The 15,679-nt window shown below is 40.5% G+C and overlaps 1 protein-coding gene across 1 annotated transcript in view; it reads right to left on the minus strand.

Moving 5' to 3' along the window:
- Window positions 1-2,195: 2,195 nt before the first annotated feature.
- Window positions 2,196-15,679, minus strand: part of LOC142295390 (solute carrier family 12 member 9-like) — a 351,139-nt gene continuing 337,655 nt past the window's right edge. Inside the window, exons 12-13 of the mRNA XM_075338493.1 lie at window positions 10,070-10,216; window positions 2,196-4,501 (exon numbers count right to left, since the gene is read on the minus strand). Coding sequence (XP_075194608.1) covers window positions 3,681-4,501; window positions 10,070-10,216 — 968 coding nt within the window. The 3' untranslated portion in view covers window positions 2,196-3,680. The remainder of the gene's footprint in view (window positions 4,502-10,069; window positions 10,217-15,679) is intronic.

The following is a 15,679-nucleotide window of genomic DNA, read 5'->3' on the forward strand; positions in this document are numbered from 1 at the left end:
CCGGAGACCAAAGATTAGCACCACAGACATCGACGCCAGGGACAGGTGAGCAGAAAGTTCTTGTTCTCCGTGTGTTATCACGGATAACACACGTAGAACACACGTGTGCCATAAACACGGCTCACGGAGGGCAAAACGCACCCCTGACACGTCCGTGAAAAACATGCATGGTTTTTCACGGACGTGTGAAAGAGGCCTTACACTGACCGGTAACTGATTAGGTCCTGTCTCTCACAGGTTCTGCTAGGCCTTCTGTATGTACAAGGCAGATCTGGGGGTCATTATTAGGCTCCGAGTTGCCTCCTACTGCTTAGATGCCATGGTATATGGCCACCCCAACACCTAAGAGGTTAAATAGTTACTTTGCCTTCACCATCTGCATGCCATATTAGTATGGTAGTACACCGCTGACAGTTAACACAGCTGCTATTATGTCACAGGGTGTAAAGGGGTTAAGATTTTGCAAGACTTTGTTATTGTATAACTTTTTATATAATTTTATATTGGAACTGTTCCTGAAGGATCCCATTGTTTTCTATCGGACAAAGTGTAAGTCAAAGTGCGAAATTCTGGCATTTTTTTTGTACAAAACATCAAGGAAACTTTCATTTCAAGCATAAGGCTTTATGCTCCAAAATATAAAAGAGACATTCTTTTTTTTTTCTATGGAAGACGATGGTATGACACAAACATATGCCAGCCTTATTCTTTTCTACACACTTTTGTAGAACAGAAAGTTAGTTTTTTTTTTTTAAAAGAACAAAAAATTCTTTATAAACTTTGTACAAGGTATACAGTATTCTTTGTTTGCATAATTTTTTGCAACATAGACATTTTATTTTCACAAAATAAACCTTGCAAAAAACAAATGAAAAAAAAATAAGCAAAAATTCCACTTTCTAATTTTTTGATACAGTAAAAATAAACTAAAAGGCAGTGAAAATGGGTAAATGTAATTTATAGAGTAAATGAACATCTTCCACAATATTGGCAAGTAAATGTATTGCACTGGTTGTCATAAGGCACGAAATAGGATATTAGGTATAGTACAATAACACATGAAAAGAGAAAGAAAAATCTCTACAGACAAATGATACGGATGATCTGTATAATATTCTTACACATGTAACCAATACAACTTTTTTCAAGTCTTCATTTAGTTTTGTAGATAAATCTAATATTCAAAATGGAAAGAATGAAGGAATCCAGCTCAATCATCAGCATATTTGATTTGGTCTCATTGTCATAAAAAAGGAGCATCTACTTACCGTAGATCCTGTCAAAGCGAATTACTGGCTAAGACACTAAGTACATTTGGCAAAAGCAGGCATATAATATTAGAAAATACACTTGTACCGCTGAGTACACTTGTAATAGTGTGTGCAGATATACTTGGAAAATTTGGTATTGTGACCACATATTAGAAGAATTGATAGAAACACCATATGACTTTCTTTATTACCACTGCACAATTTTAAGAATTTTCTTTCCTTTATAGTTGCAATCTGTGGGGTCCTAGTGATTTGGCAATGATACCAGAGATGTATATAATTCTATGAAAAATTACTTAATGTATAAAAGATTTGTTTGTTCATTTTTACAAATTTTATACAAAAAATTGACAGTAATGTTTTTATGGCTTTCAAATTTGGGAACCATACGAATCTTGGTCATAATCATACATTGACATCAAAACACTGGAGACATATTTTAAAGAGAACCAACTACCTGGATTTTCATATATAAACTAAAGCCAGAGCTATACTGGCGCTATCATGCTGATTCTAAACATACCTTTAGTTTTGAGATTGGATGTATACTTTCTGAAATATAGGCAACAAAAGTTTGTGAAATGCATGGTTATTTGATGATAGGTGCAACAGAATATCTAATAGGGGGGTTGGGTTTTGCTAGTTTATTCCTATCCCTGTCTGCCTGCCTGTCCTTCCTCCCCCTATCCTCCCTCCCTCCCTCCTCCCGCCATAACAACAGAGATGGGGAGGAAGGACAGGCAGGCAGACAGGGGCGGGAATAACTAGCAAAACCCAACCCACTTATTAGATATTCTGCAGCACCTATCATCAAATAACAGCGCATTTCACAAACTTTACTTGCCTATATTTCAGACAGTATACATCCAATCCCACAACTAAAGGTATGTTTAGAATCAGCATGATAGCGCAAGTATAGCACTGGTTTTAGTTTATATATGAAAATCCTTGTACTTGGTGCACTTTAAGGCTTTTCTTCTGAACTATTGTATTGAGAAATAGTAAATAAGAGGACTTACAAGAGATAAATCGAAGAATATAGATCAGTAGGCATTTAGCCAGAATTGACAGGTAAAAACCTTCATAGAAAGCATAGTATTCTAATAAAAAAGGGGCAAATGTCCAGTTAAAAACTATATAAAATCTGTGACTCTTGGTGCAATGTACGACTCCACTACTCCTTTGAACAATAAGTTACAATTCAGATGCAAAGAAAGTCAGGACGGATAGAATTACTATAGTCAGGAAGGCTGGAGGAAAGCATAAACCTCTTGTTTGGTATAATTGTATTCTTGAGCTCTCAAAGTTAAAAAGGATTTAGTGGAGGACGCAAGAGAAATTAACAAAACTAAGAAAGCTTAGTACCGAGTCTCGAATGAGAATGTAATTATCCCATAAGGAGGCACTAACATCATCTGAATCAGAAAAAGATGAGCCTGTTCCAGGCATTATCCAAACTAGCAACACATATCAATCCAATCCAAGGTTACAGGAGATGTCTTTTTCATACACATATTAGACCTTTTGGTCCATTGAAAAAGAATGGAAAACCTCTAGGATGTGCATTGTATTTTCATCATTTACATCCACTGAAAGTAATGCTATTCAATGGAGAACGCAAGTCGAATTCAATGTGACTGCTTCTGATGACAGCGATGTGAGTGTTACTTAAGTTATTTAGAATTCAAGCCCAATGCTAAAGTTTCTGACAATATGAAAAGCTAAGCACATCTCATCTCTTGTCTGATCAGTCCAAACCTGTGCTTTAGTGGTCATCGATCCCTGGAGTGTACTGCACAAGTCCACTAAGAGCAGATTTTCAGCTAACACATATGCATGGTCCACGTCTAATAAATTAGTAGCCTTTATATTTGGCACGCTTGCTAAGCTCAAGTTTAGGGTAAATAAGAAAAAAAGAATACCTCAAGTAGTTCCTGTAATTGTTCAAGCCTCAACATGTGAACTCAGACAAGAGTTGGACATGATGAGAAAAACATGAAAGCTTCCTTCCAAAAACAGCACCAGACCTTCCACAGGTTGTATGTGATTTTACAGCATAGCTCCACCTTCACTTCTATAGAGATGAGCTTCAACACCAGACGTATCCCATGGAAAGGAGTGGCGAGGTTTCTGAGAGATAGCAGCCATGTTTTTAGAATCTAGTACAACGAACTTCAATCTGCTCCCACCTATTCTTTGTTGGTGGCCTAGTTAGCAACCAAGGTAAGCCCAAGTAAATCTCAAAAGCGATGTCAATTAAGGCAGAATGGAATTGAATACAATTCCTCACAGTGATTTAGACTCTCAGCATCTGTATTATAAGTGAGGTCACTAGAACTTTTTCTGGTATATAAATGTCTGGTATTTTTTTGAGCCAACAGGCAAGTTCAGGTCAAGTTTGTAGATACATTAGAGCTCAGTGCTTGTAACAGGAGTGACCCCATGAATAAGCAAAGTTGGTCCCAAATTCTTGCTTATCATCTCCACCTGGTGCAGGAACTTGTTGTAGACAGACGTGTCTGCAGGGGGACGAGGTAGATACAAAAATCGGACAGCTGGAGGCAAGTTGGGATTCTGGCCAAGAATCATCTGATTTACAGCTTCTAAATAGTCAGTTGATATCCTTAATGAGTTATTTGGGAAGTTCAGGTAAGATTCTCCAGAGGTTTCTGAGTTTCCTGCCACCTGCTTATGCCAATGGAGACAAACCACATCGTCCCACACGACTGTATGGATGGCTGCCTTGATGCGAAGGTCTTTTAGTAGCTGCTTCAGTTTGATTTCCTGGCCATGAAGCCCACTTTCCCTCTCTACACAGAGATACAAACGCAGCTTGGCTTTTTTCCAAGATCTTACCATGTTCAGGACACAGGCCATTTGAAGAAGAAATAAACTGCAGGTGTTCACATAAGTGGCGCTATCTGGTCGCAGAAGGTTTAATGGCCACACATCAATGTAGGTCTCTTTACCCTTCTGGCTGCAGACATGAGTTTTGTCAAATTCTGAGAAGTATCTAGCTAACACAACATTTTTGGACATCTTAATAGAATCTGATATAATGGCAACATATTCCCAAGGAGAGAAATTTTCAGTGGCCTGCTTCCTTCCAGCTGAGGTATACATCAATGGAGGTGATCTACCATGGTCCAATTCAAGCTCATTCCTTAGAAGCTCTTCTGTTGAGGAACGGGTGTAAAACCCCATGATAACAGTGTTTGGCCTCATTCCACCTGCAAAACACAATAACAGACCCCGAGCAATCAATAACATTACAGCAATAAAGTATATGTTTCATAATGAGTGCATTTTCCAGGGTTACTGGAATATGAGTTATTGGTATAATGATTCTGGGTACAGGCATATTTGGAATATATTAGTCAGTAAATGAATATTCAGGATTATAGATTGAGACACTTTACAGAAGCAATCGCTATACAGAAAACAGAATTTCTTTGTTGGAAATGTGAGATCATTAAAATATTTATTACGTTAATCGAAAAAAACAATACAAATTACAGCAGCATAAACAGAAAAAAACGTGCAAAGCATTACTGTAAAATAGTAGGAATGGTATAACTATACTTATATAGACCTGTATCACTGCCATTTTGATGCTGTCACAAGGTTTTTGCCATCCAATCTAAAAGCAGCATGATGTGGTGGCAGAGCCTGATTCCTGCAATGTGCCACTTCCTGGGCTGCATGCGGCAGTTTTGATCTAATCACTACTTTATCTGCTGCAGATCTAGCAGTTCTCTGAATATGGAGCCCTGTATAACCTTGCCCCCACAACACTAAAGGTACCGTGACACATAATGAGATCGCTAGCGAGATCGCAGCTGAGTCACCGTTTGGTGACGCAGTAGCGATCCTGTTAGCGATCTTGTTATGTGTGACACCTACCAGCGATCAGGCCCCTGCTGTGAGATCTCTAGTCCTTGCAGAATGGTCCAGGCCATTTTCTTCAAAGGTGATGTCCTGCTGGGCAGGACACATCGCTGTGTTTGACACTGTGTGACAGGGTCACAGTGACTGCTGAGATCGTTATACAGGTCGCTACTGCGACCTGTATTGTTCCTGCATCGCTGGTAAGATCTGACTGTGTGACATCTCACCTGCGACCTCCCAGCGACTTACCTGCGATCCCTATCAGGTCGCATCGTTTTCGGGATCGCTGGTAAGTCGTTGTGTGTGACTGGGCCTTTAGTAACAGCTTTCTAAATACACTGTGCATTTGAAGAAAGCTGGAAATCAGTGGTAAGGGCAGGGTTATACAGAGCTCATGGATATGGAGGGCTACAAGGCAGCAGGTTTAATAGTTGTCTAGTGATAAAATCACTGTTTTATCAGCAGGAGATTATCAAAACTACAGTAGCAGTTCAGTAAGTGAAACATCCATCTCTGTCCCTACATTATACTTAGGTGGCAACAAATTAGCGACAGATTCTCTTTAATCTGGTCTTTTGAAAACAACTGTTTTTAACTACTTACGGTCCTATACACAATAGAGACGTTTGTCAGGACCGGCCAAATATCTACTGTGTGAAGCCTCGCATCTCTCCCCTGACAGATGATTTTAGGAAATGGAAGGAACAGACAAGCTGATTTTCAACATCCAATCTTTTTGTTCCCCCAAGAGGTATTCCTTGACAGATGAGTTAAGCAATGGCATACGTTACTCTCCCCATTAAAAACACAAACCATAAAGTTCAGAAAAAACTTGGACAGTAACAAGTTTTAGCGGTTTTCCAAAGGATATTCTAGGTTCATTTACATAATCAATATGAACTTAAAGGATAGGCTCTCAGCTTTAATTTGAGGGTATTCACATCCTAATTGGAGTAAGGGTTTAGATCAGAGCTCTCAAACACGTGGCCTGTGAGGCGCATGCGGCCCCTCAGGCTGCTTCGTGCGGCCCCCAGGCCCGTACCCCTGTTAACTATCGCGTCAGGTGCAGGGGCCGCCCGCAGCCACTCTGTGCACAACTATTCATCCAATGGAAACTGCCTGACCTCAGCTGCTTACCTCTGATTGGCGGACGGCTACGGCTGCATTGGAAACGTTGTGCATAGAAAGCTTGACTCTGCGCGTGCAGCGCCGGCAAAGCAATCATCTGACATAAATCACTGACAGGGGCTGCGGCCCCTGCATCAGCTGCGATAGTCAACGGGGGCATGGGCCTGCAAACAGCAAGAAGCAGAGATGAGGCAGCCGAGAGAACGCGGGACAGGTGAGAAGAATGGTGTTTTTTTTGTGTGTGTATGTGAAGGACGGTACATTAACCCCTTAGTGATCTATGACATACTGGGTACGTCATGGCTCCCTGATACTTACAGACCCATGATGTACCCCGGTGGCTGCGATCGCTTTGCAAATACCTTATATTCGGGGAGGAGGGGGCCTCTGCCTGATCTCAGGAGGGGTGGTGTCTACTCCCCGGACCTACGGAGGCTGTGATTGGCTGACGAATGCCGCTCAGCCAATCACAACCACTGTAATGTTTCAGCCATTGAAAATGGCTGAAAACATTGAAATCCAGCCATGATCAGTGCAGCTATAGCACTGATCATTGGCTGGAGCTGGGTAAACTCTGTTTCACCCACCCCCAGCTCTGATTGGAGAGACCGGCCTTGTAGGATGGGGACAAAGTGGGCACATTACTATAGGATAGGGACAAGGTGGGCAAATTACTATAGGATAGGGACTTGGATGGGCACAGTACTACAGGATAGTGACATTACTACAAGGGGACAAGGATGGGAAACATTACTATAGGATGGGGACAAGGATGAGGCACATTACTACAAGATGGGGACAAGGATGGGCATATTACTGTGGGATAGGGACTGGGATGGGGCACAATACTACAAGGGGACAAGGATGGGCACATTACAACAAGATGGGGAACATTACTAATAGATGATGGCCACAATTTCTATATGGTTCTAATTGTAAGACTATTAGTTACAAGAAAGGAATAAAATGTAAAAAAACAAACAAACTCAAAATAAGGCATGACATTTGTTATAATAAACAAGTGAAAAATGTTCAAAATCAGTGATCCAAAAGGTGTGTAAAAAATTATATATATATATATATATATATATGGTACCAATAAAAATGTCACTTTGTCTTGCAAAGAATGCGGCCCCCCAAATTATTTTTTTTCCTCTGTGCACCTCATACACTCAGCCGAGTTTGGGACCCCTGGTTTAGATATTACACCTCTTTAATATGTAGCTGCCTCATTTTCAAGGCACTAAAGGTAATTGGCCAATTAGTGCAAAAGTACTTTAATGGGCTGTGTGGACTTTTCCCTCCTTACTCCATCATCAATTATGCAGATAAAAGGTCTGGAGCTGATTCCACGTGTGGTATTTGGAAGCGGTTGCTGTGAACTTACAACATACAGTCACAGAAGCTCTCAATAGAAGAAAAACATACCATCATGCTGAAAAAAAAGTGAATAAATCCATCAGAAAGATAGCAGAAATGTTATTAGTGGCCAAATTAACAGTTTGGTGCTTTCTGCAAAAAAAAAAAAAAAAAAGCGCACTGGCGCTTCACAGTATGGATTGGTCAATGACCAAAAACATACTGCGAAAACAACGATTCTCTACAAAGTATTACAAATGAACATTTTATTTAAGGTAATGTAAATTTGGCCAATTACTATTCAACCCTTGAAGATAGAGGATTTATAGAAAAATAGTTGCAATTTCTAAATGTTTCACAGGATATTTTTGTTCAACCCCTTTTGTTAAACTGGAAAGCCTATGCTTCAATTACATCTGAGTTGCTTCACTTTAAATATAAAATAGCGGCATACAGAGGCCAAATCACAAAGATTCAGTCACTGTCCAAATATATCTGGACCTGTTCAGCAGGGGGTCAAGATTTTGGCCAAAGGATATCTAGAATCTATAGGCACCTTTACTCTTAAGGCCCTGTCACACTAAGCAACATCGCTAGCAACATCGCTGCTAACGAACAACTTTTGTGACGTTGCTAGCGATGTTGCTGTGTGTGACATCCAGCAACAACCTGGCCCCTGCTGTGAGGTCGTTGGTTGTTGCTGAATGTCCTGGGCCATTTTTTAGTTGTTGCTGTCCCGCTGTGAAGCACAGATCGCTGTGTGTGACAGCGAGACAGCAACAACTAAATGTGCAGGCAGCAGGAGCCGGCTTCTGTGGAGGCTGGTAACCAATGTAAACATCGGGTAACCAAGAAGCCCTGTCCTTGGTTACCCGATATTTACCTTCGATACCAGCCTCCGCCGCTCTCACTGCCTGTGCCGGCTCCTGCTCTGTGTACATGTAGCTGCAGGACACATCGGGTTAATTAACCCTATGTGTGCTGTAGCTAGGAGAGCAAGGAGCCAGCGCTAAGCATTGTGCGCTGCTCCCTGCTCTCTGCACATTTAGCTGCAGCACACATCAGGTAATTAACCCGATGTGTGCTGTACTAGGAGAGCATGGAGCCAGCGCTCAGTGTGCGCTGCTCCCTGCACGTGTAGCTGCGTGAGCTGGTAACCAAGGTAAATATCGGGTTGGTTACCCAATATTTACCTTAGTTACCAAGCGCAGCATCTTCCACGCGGCGCTGGGGGCTGGTCACTGGTTGCTGGTGAGCTCACCAGCAACTCGTGTATCGACGCTCCAGCGATCCCTGCCAGGTCAGGTTGCTGGTGGGATCGCTGGAGCGTCGCAGTGTAACATCTCACCAGCAACCTCCTAGCAACTTACCAGCGATCCCTATCGTTGTTGGGATCGCTGGTAAGTTGCTTAGTGTGACTGGACCTTTAGCCTGGCATACATTTGTTCTCTTCACAATGGGTGGCATAAAGATCTGGTAATGGAAGTATGTAAGATTAAAAAAGGACTTTCAAGACATAGGGTGACATAACTAGAAATGTAACGAACAGTTGATAGTTCCAAAAAACACTAAGGCTTTGTGCGCACTAGAAATGTGAAGTTTCTCAAGAAAATTTCTTGAGAAACTTCTGGGAGTGGAAGATTTCCGGACCTCCGGAAAAAATCCACACCAAATCCGCATGCGGATTTGCCGCGGATTAGCCGCGATTTTCCCGCAGGTTGTTCCCTGCGGATTTTGCAGGCTGTACTGCCGAAATCCGCAGGGTACCTGCGGAAAAGAATTGACATGCTCATTTTCTCAAGAACTTTTCTCAAGAAATTCTTCTCAAGGAAATTTCTTGAGAAAAATCCGCAGTGTGCGCACAGCTATTTTTTTTTCACATAGGATTTGCTGGGAAATGTCTGCACAAAGATTGCAGACATTTATCAAGAAATTTCCACGGCAAATCCGCGGGTAAATTGGTCTAGTGCGCACAGAGCCTAATATGAGTTTATGCATAGTTCTACAATTTCTTCATAGATAAATGTTCACGTGCCATCAAGTACCTCATGGGTGATCAGCTTAGCGTTAGTGGACAAAGAGGAGATTATGAATGTAATTATTGAAAAGCTGTCATATAAGGTTTGAATAGATTTAATAAAAAGATTGTTTTTAGCCAAGCAAACTAAGTCATGTCTATTGTAATAGAAGCAGTTGTATTACATGCAGTAATAAAACAACCTCAGTAGTGAAATGAGAAGGATTTTTATGCCCATCAAATAATGATACCATCCTGTTCATCTGATCGGGCAGACTATTTACAGAGCAGTTATTGCTATGATCTGACATTTTCAGTCTAATTGCACAGACAGTTCCAACCAACTCTAGACCAACGTCAGTGATTATCGGAAAAACAGAATTACTACTGAAACTAGAAAACCTACCTAATCCAGAAATAAAGAGCAATTGCTGAGCCCCATATCTCACAGAGTCTGATAATGTCAAGTTAACAAACGCCTTGATGTTGAGCTCATCCACTAGCTGTAGCCACAGATCTGTTTGTGTCTGAAGAGGGTCAGAAGGCAGCACATCTGCAAATAAGAAAGGAAAAAGATGAAAACATATGACATAAAGTAATCATATTACACATGAATATCCATAGATCTGCAGAAAAGCCAAGTCTGTACAATGGTAATTTACTGGTAATAGTAATGGTCTTTACTGATAATAGTCATTAAAAAAAAACCACTGTAGAGGCTACCCTAGTGGAAACATTGGACACAGGGGCAGCTTTATGAGAAGATCTAAAGAACCCACGCCCCAGCACTATTCACAACCCTGTTCATAGAAAATAATTGCAGAAAAAGTGTCCTTTTTGTTTCCAGGAATGATCATTGTTCTACCGGCCGCAACTGGAGATTTATAAGATGTAAGACTAACTAGTCACCAGGTATAATCTATAACCCATTTCTCTGGCCTAGATCACCAGAAATACCGACATTAACCTCTTGTCTGTGCATTAGTAATATTGGCATTGACCTGTTGAACACCCTAGACCAACAGGTATGTAGAAATAAAAAAAAAAATGTTCACCGCTTTTGACCAACAGGGTCTTGAATAACAGATTTTTTTTGCTTGAAACGCGTTGACATTTCCATGTTCTTATTATGCCCTATACACGTGTGTGTGTAATGGGCTTTTAATTTTTGTAATTTTTCATTTTATTTATTCTGGTGCTGGATTTTCTTGATTTTTATTTTTTTATAGGGTCTTGAGCCTCAATATTTAGTACCCTTATTCATGAAGGATGTAGATATTAAGCCTTAGACCATCAGGGATCTTGATGGCTATCCATTTAGTACCCTTTTCTACCATCACAGTGGACTTTAACTTCTTCAACACCTTTAATCACATAAACACTTGCCATTAACCATGACATGGCCACATTCTATCAATGAAGCAGACATTAATCCCATTACTACACCAGATCCCATGTATTAACATACACTTCACTGTCCTAGACCACTTGTTATTACATAAAACTTTTAATTTCCTTAGAGCACCAGAAATATTACAATCATCCTATCACCCCAACAGACCAGCCAGGAGAGGTCATATTGCGATATGATTCAATAATTAAATCCTTATCCTTATGATAGACCAACAAAATCAAATAAGCTAGGGCGTGCTAACTGCAACCCCCTTCTGATCAGTTGTTAGGAGGTATCATAGCCAGAAACAAGCATTGTACAGTCAAAACACTGCAGCTCTTTACACTCTATATATAGTGCATCTCAATAAATTAGAATATCATCAATAAGTTAATTTTTAGTAATTCAATACAAAAAGGGAAACACATATATAGAGTCATTGCAAACAGAGTGATTTATTTCAAGTGTTTATTTCTGTTAATGTTGATGATTATGGCTTACAGCCAATGAAAACCCAAAAGTTATTATCTCAGAAAATTAGAATATTATATAAGACCAAATGAAAAAATGACTTTAAACTCAGAAATATTGGCCTACTGAAAATTCTGTACAGTAAATGCACTCAGGACTTAATCGGGGCTCCTTTTGCATGAATTACTGCATCAATACTGCGTAGCATGGAGGCGATCAGCCTGTGACACTGCTGAGGTGGTATGGAAGCCAAGGTTGCTTTGATAGCAGCCTTCAGCTCGTCTGCATTGTTGGGTCTGGTGTCTCTCATTTTCCTCTTAACAATACCCCATAGACTCTCTATGGGGTTTAGGTCATGCGAGTTTGCTGGCCAATCAAGCACAGTGATAATGTGGTTATTAAACCAGGTACTGGTACTTTTGGCAGTGTGGACAGGTGCCAAGTCCTGTTGGAAAATGAAATTTCCATCTCCAAAAAGCTTGTCAGCAGAGGGAAGCAAGAAGTGCTCTAAAATTTCCTGGTAGACGGCGGCGCTGACTTTGGTCTTGATAAAACTCAGTGGACCTACACCAGCAGATGACATGGCTCCCCAAACCATCACTGATTGTGGAAACTTTACACTAGACCTCAAGCAGCTTGGATTGTGGCCTCTCCACTCCTCCTCCAGACTCTGGGACCTTGATTTTCAAATGAAATGCAACATTTTCTTTCATCTGAAAACATCACCTTGGACCACAGAGAAACAGTCCAGTTATTTTTCTCCTTGGCCCAGGAAAGATGCTTCTGATGTTGTCTATTGGTCATGAGTAGCTTGATACAAGGAATGCAACAGTTGTAGCCCATGTCCCGGATATGTCCCTATGTGGTGTCTCTTTAAGCACTGACTCCAGCAGCAGTCCCCTCCTTGTGAATCTCCCTCAAATTTTTCACTGTCCTTTTCTTAACAATCCTATCAAGGCTGCGGTTGTCCAGTTTGCATGTGCACCTTTTTCTACCACACTTTTTCCTGCCACTCAATTTTTCATTAATATGCTTGCATACAGCACTCTGAACAGCCAGCTTCTTTAGCAATGACCTTTTGTTGCTTACACTCCTCGTGCAGTGTGTCAATGATTGCCTTCCGGACATTTGTCAAGTCAGGAGTCTTTCCCATCATTGTGTAGCCTACTGAACCAGACTAAGGGACCATTTTAAACGCTTAGGAAGCCTTTGCAGGTGTTTTGTAGTAATTATTCTAATTTTATGAGATAATGACTTTTGGGTTTTCATTGGCTGTGAGCCATAAATCATCAACATTAACAGAAATAAACACTTGAAATAGATCACTCTGTAATGACTCTCTCTCTTTCTCTCTCTCTCTCTATATATATATATATATATATATATATATATATATATATATATATATGCGTTTCTCTATTGAATTACCGAAATAAATTAACTTTTTGATGATATTTTAGTTTATTGAGATTAACTTGTATAGTGGATGTTCTTTTGTCCAGCAGTTCATCTCCCAATCACTAAGAATAGGACTTTACCCGGATGCTGTGTAACACTGGGTGCCTCACTGCTGTATAACTATTTGGGTGGTATAAGGTAATGTTTATTGGGAGTAGTTTTGGATTGCCAACTTTAGACTAAATAGTAGCAAGGGTTCCAACTGGCTATGCACTAGCTTCTTGAGTTTATTGGGAACAATCCTATACTGCAGTGCTTTTTTGTAATCTTATTAAAAACTCTAATATAGACTTCAAAATTGTCTTGATGTATTCCATATTAAAGCTTTAGGTTAAATTTTAAAACCATAGCATATTTGCACAGTTGCTATAAGTAAATTGTTAATCTCGCTAGAGTCCCTCATACATAGCGTTCCAGTATTCTTCATGAGAAAGACCCTGCCAGAATCCTTTGGCAGTGGCTTATCTCTCAGAGAACCAAGGATTGCCTGTTGGATATCTGACATGTTAGATCCTTCTCTCCTGCTACATCATTAGACTGTTGGCCAATCACACCAATATGAGTGAGTTTGATTGACTTCAGGGTTCCATGAGAATATACTGTACACCATCTGGCATTTCTTTATTCTGTTACCTCTACCTAACATTATGCACAGAGGAACAGATTATTATCAGAGTGACCTATGTCCTCCAAGTATGATCAGTTCACAGATTGAGGTCCTGGGAAGTGTTACTTTTTAAATAGAAAATATAATTTGCTCTCTTTAAGTGCCAACTCTGCTTAATGACTCGCTAAATGTGGTCGCAAAATGAAAAGCACTTTATGAAATACAAATCCACCCTTTTAATGTTCTTTCCATACAACACTGCTTATTAACCTTAGATCTAAGAGTCTACCATACAATGTCGCCATAGCAACCTGCGATAAGTCAAGTCTCTTTTTATTCTGTCAGAATGAAAGTCATCAGTGTCCATCCTAATAGTCCAACATTGTAACTAAGTAGCCATGTCTACAATGACTACTGCCATTTACTGAAGCTCTGCACTGCCAAGCTGTTGCCAATACAGTTAGGTCCAGAAATATTTGGACAGTGACACAAGTTTTGTTATTTTAGCTGTTTACAAAAACATGTTCAGAAATACAATTATATATATAATATGGGCTGAAAGTGCACACTCCCAGCTGCAATATGAGAGTTTTCACATCCAAATCGGAGAAAGGGTTTAGGAATCATAGCTCTGTAATGCATAGCCTCCTCTTGTTCAAGGGACCAAAAGTAATTGGACAAGGGACTCTAAGGGCTGCAATTAACTCTGAAGGCGTCTCCCTCGTTAACCTGTAATCAATGAAGTAGTTAAAAGGTCTGGGGTTGATTACAGGTGTGTGGTTTTACAGTTGGAAGCTGTTGCTGTGACCAGACAACATGCGGTCTAAGGAACTCTCAATTGAGGTGAAGCAGAACATCCTGAGGCTGAAAAAAAAGAAAAAATCCATCAGAGAGATAGCAGACATGCTTGGAGTAGCAAAATCAACAGTTGGGTACATTCTGAGAAAAAAGGAATTGACTGGTGAGCTTGGGAACTCAAAAAGGCCTGGGCGTCCACGGATGACAACAGTGGTGGATGATCGCCGCATACTTTCTTTGGTGAAGAAGAACCCGTTCACAACATCAACTGAAGTCCAGAACACTCTCAGTGAAGTAGGTGTATCTGTCTCTAAGTCAACAGTAAAGAGAAGACTCCATGAAAGTAAATACAAAGGGTTCACATCTAGATGCAAACCATTCATCAATTCCAAAAATAGACAGGCCAGAGTTAAATTTGCTGAAAAACACCTCATGAAGCCAGCTCAGTTCTGGAAAAGTATTCTATGGACAGATGAGACAAAGATCAACCTGTACCAGAATGATGGGAAGAAAAATGTTTGGAGAAGAAAGGGAACGGCACATGATCCAAGGCACACCACATCCTCTGTAAAACATGGTGGAGGCAACGTGATGGCATGGGCATGCATGGCTTTCAATGGCACTGGGTCACTTGTGTTTATTGATGACATAACAGCAGACAAGAGTAGCCGGATGAATTCTGAAGTGTACCGGGATATACTTTCAGCCCAGATTCAGCCAAATGCCGCAAAGTTGATCGGACGGCGCTTCATAGTACAGATGGACAATGACCCCAAGCATACAGCCAAAGCTACCCAGGAGTTCATGAGTGCAAAAAAGTGGAACATTCTGCAATGGCCAAGTCAATCACCAGATCTTAACCCAATTGAGCATGCATTTCACTTGCTCAAATCCAGACTTAAGACGGAAAGACCCACAAACAAGCAAGACCTGAAGGCTGCGGATGTAAAGGCCTGGCAAAGCATTAAGAAGGAGGAAACCCAGCGTTTGGTGATGTCCATGGGTTCCAGACTTAAGGCAGTGATTGCCGCCAAAGGATTCGCAACAAAATATTGAAAATAAAAATATTTTGTTTGGGTTTGGTTTATTTGTCCAATTACTTTTGACCTCCTAAAATGTGGAGTGTTTGTAAAGAAATGTGTACAATTCCTACAATTTCTATCAGATATTTTTGTTCAAACCTTCAAATTAAACGTTACAATCTGCACTTGAATTCTGTTGTAGAGGTTTCATTTCAAATCCAATGTGGTGGAATGCAGAGCCCAACTCGCGAAAATTGTGTCACTGTC

This window comes from Anomaloglossus baeobatrachus, chromosome 3 (genome assembly GCF_048569485.1).
Source record: "Anomaloglossus baeobatrachus isolate aAnoBae1 chromosome 3, aAnoBae1.hap1, whole genome shotgun sequence".
Taxonomy (NCBI): Eukaryota; Metazoa; Chordata; class Amphibia; order Anura; family Aromobatidae; genus Anomaloglossus; species Anomaloglossus baeobatrachus.